Source organism: Rhincodon typus, unplaced genomic scaffold (genome assembly GCF_021869965.1).
Source record: "Rhincodon typus isolate 14 unplaced genomic scaffold, sRhiTyp1.1 hic_rhity00010093, whole genome shotgun sequence".
Lineage (NCBI taxonomy): Eukaryota > Metazoa > Chordata > Chondrichthyes > Orectolobiformes > Rhincodontidae > Rhincodon > Rhincodon typus.
In genome coordinates, this window is record NW_025975731.1 from 1,828 (window position 1) to 5,130 (window position 3,303).

A 3,303-nucleotide genomic window follows, 5' to 3' on the forward strand; every position below is an offset into this window, starting at 1 on the left:
CGGTTTTCACGGTGAGACGGTCATATTTCCTGGGACTGGGACAGACCAGTTTTCACGGTGAGACAGTGATATTTCCTGGGACTGGGACAGACCGGTTTTCACGGTGAGATGGTGATATTTACCGGGAGGTGCGTTTCACATGTCCTCATTGTGATCCGCTGGAGCAGACACTTCCCTGCACCCTGTCGCCCTTCTCCCTCTTGGTCTTGTTCTCACTGGTACAAACTGATCACCATCTTCCACAGAGGGAAATTAACAATCCTCCTTTCGTATCCTCTCACTCTGTCTCTCTCTGTTGTCTGTCTGTCTGTGTCTCTCTCTGTGTTTGCCTTGTCGGTCTGTCGTTCTTGTTTTTTCTCTTTCTGTCTCTCTCTGTCCCTCTCTCTCCCCCCCTCTCTTTCCCTCCATCTCATTTCCTCTCAGCCTATGTGTCTCTCTCTCTCTCTTTGTCTCTCCCTCCATCTCTTTCTCTCACTCTCTTTCTCCCCTGTCTCTTTCTTTCTCTGTTTCTCTGTCTGTCTCCCTGTCTCTCTCTGTCTCTCCCCCTGTCTCTCTCTCTCTCTCCCTGTCTCACTCTTACTCTCCCTGTCTCTCTGTCTCTTCCCCCCCCTCCTTCCCCCCGTCTGTTTCTCTCTCTCCCCCGCCTCTCTGTGTCTCTCTCCCCTGTCTCTCTTTTCTCTCCTTGTCTCACTGTTTCTCTCCCTGACTTTCTCTCGCTCTCTCTCTCTCTCTCTCTCTCACTCTCTGCCTTCTCTCTCTCCTTGTGTCTCTGTCTGACTCTCTCTGTCTATCTGTTTTTCACTCCTTGTCTCTGTCTCTGTCTCTCTCGCGCTCTCTCTCTCTCCCTCTCCTTCCCTCTGTCTGTGTCGCATTCCCCCCCCCCCCCCCCCCCTCCCTTTACCACACCCCTCCCCCTCTTCCTCCCCCCCCCCCCCCCCCCCCCCCACCCCCCCTCCCCCCATTCCATCCCCCCCCCCCCCGCCCCGAAATCATCAGGCCGGGAAGCTCGAGTTTTTGACTCGTCCTGCTGCGTTGTGTGTGCGTTTCTCTTTATCTAAAGGACCAGTAAGGGGTCAGCCCCCGCGTCTCCTTCTCGTAGATGCTGGGCACCATGCCCAGAGGCGTGGGCACCATGCGGACTGTGTTCTTGCCGAAGAGCCGCTTCTCGTAGTCGATGAGCTGCTGCCAGAAGCCGTAGTTCGGCCGGATGACGGGCCGGCGGGCCTTGACCCAGTTGTGGGCGTCCAGGAGGCTCTGCTTGTGGTGCTTCATCAGGTAGGCGATGCACAGTGTAGATGAGCGGCTGACGCCGGCCACGCAGTGCACCAGCGTGCGGCCGTTCCTGCGGGAGACGTGCTGGATCTTGTCGGCCACCGTGTCGAAGTAGAGGGAGAGCGGGGCGTGCGGCAGGTCGGGCAGGGGAACCTTCAGGTACTCAATGTCGGGCCAGTGAGGGTTGCTCAGCTCCAGCGTGGCGTTGACGATGCACGTGATGCCCCGGGTGTAGACGGTGTGTCGGTTGGCTGCCACGTTCCCGCTGCTCAGGAAGAGGGACGGGGTGATTTGGGCGATCCCCCCCAGGCTGGCCAGGGCCAAGCCTGCCCGCAACTGAGGGAGCACCGGGGGCGGGGGCCCCTGGGGCAGCAGCGAGCGCCGGAACAGGGTGCTGTGGTAGCTCATCGGGGAGGGGGCGCAGGGGTGCGGAGACGGGGTGTCGTGTCCAGGCCAGAGCCGGTCACCTCTCTGCTCATTGAAGCTGCGGGAGAGAACAGGGAGAGTGAGAGAACGGGGGGGTGCGGAGCGGGAGGGAGGGGGGAGAGTGAGACAGAACGGGGTGGGGGTGCAGAGCGGGAGAGAAGGGGGAGAGGGGAGAGTGAGAGAGAACGGGGAGAGGGGAGAGTGAGAGAGAACGGGGAGAGGGGAGAGCGAGAGAGAACGGGGAGAGGGGAGAGCGAGAGAGAACGGAGAGCGGGAGCCGGAGAGAACGGGGAGGGGGGAGGGGGAGAGAGAGGGGGGAAGGGGGAGGGGGAGAGGGGGGGGGGAGAGGGGAGAGTGAGAGAACGGGGAGAAAGTGATGGGGAGAGAGAGAGGGAATGGGGTGAGTGGGGAGGAGAGAGAGAAAATGAGGGGAGGCGGGATAAGAGTGGCAGACAGGAGTTAGGGAATAGAATGAAGGTGTGGAGTGAGTAAGGGAGGTAAAGGAGGCAGGGAGGGGGAAAGTACAACGGAGGGAAACAGAAACAGCAGATTGTGAGAGAGGGGTTTGGTGGTTTTTTTGAGGTTGGGGGAGCGGGAGAATGTAGAGAAGGAGTGTTAGGGAGAGTGACAGAAGGTGGGGGAATGAGAGAGAGGGGAGACGAAGAGAGGGGAGAGTGTGTGGAGAGAAAATATTGGAGAGTTTTGAGTGGAATGCTCAAGGAAAATACGTCAGCTCCCGACCCCACACCACACAATGCACCATTTCCCACCCCCAGCCCAGTCCCACCCACCTTCTGCCCCAGTCCCAGGCCTATGGCTGCTCCCCACCGTTCTGCTTAGGCCCATGGTCACGCCTGGGAACTGGAGTCTCACAGTATTCCCTCAGTGTCTGCCACTCTTCCCCCACCCAAAAAAATCTATTCATCTCCCAGTCTCCCGCACTCTCCCCGTGTCCCTCAGTGTCTTCCCCCTCCAAAAATCTATCCATTTCCCAGTCTCCCGCACTCTCCCTGTGTCCCTCAGTGTCTCCCCCATTAAATCTATCCATCTCACAGTCTCCCACACTCTCCCCGAGTCCCTCAGTGTCTCTCCACAAAAATCTATCCACATCCCAGTCTCCCGCACTCTCCCCGTGTCCCTCAGTGACCCCCCCAAAAATCTATCCCTCTCCCAGTCTGCCACACTCTCCCCATGTCCCTCAGTGTCTTCCCCCAAAAATATAGTCATCTCTCAGTATCACGCAGTCTCCCAGTGTCCTTCACTCCCTGCATGTCCCTCAATCCCCTCAATGTCTCTCCCTAAAAATCTAACCATGTCCCGGTCTCCCACACTCTCCACGTGTCTCTCAGTGTCTCCCGCCAAAAATGTGTGCACCTCCCAGCCTCCTGCACTTTCCCTGTGTCCCTCAGTCTCCTCAGTGTCTACCCTGCAAAAATCTACACATCTCCCAGTCACCCGCACTGTCCCAGTTACCTGCACTCTCCCCATCTCACTGAATCACCTCAGTGCCTCCTCCTCAAAAATCAATCCATTTCCCAGTCTCCTACATTTGCCACATGTTCCTCAATCCACTCAGTGTCTCCCCCCAAAAATCTATCCAGACCC

General features: G+C 58.0%; 1 protein-coding gene across 1 annotated transcript; it reads right to left on the reverse strand.

Annotated features, from left to right (window-relative positions):
• Positions 1–1,050: 1,050 nt before the first annotated feature.
• Positions 1,051–1,756, reverse strand: LOC125482424 (dual specificity protein phosphatase 14-like; the record flags this gene model as incomplete). Its single annotated transcript, XM_048594498.1, has 1 exon — positions 1,051–1,756. A coding segment is annotated over one exon (706 nt), but the record flags the coding sequence as incomplete, so codon positions are not given.
• Positions 1,757–3,303: the final 1,547 nt, after the last annotated feature.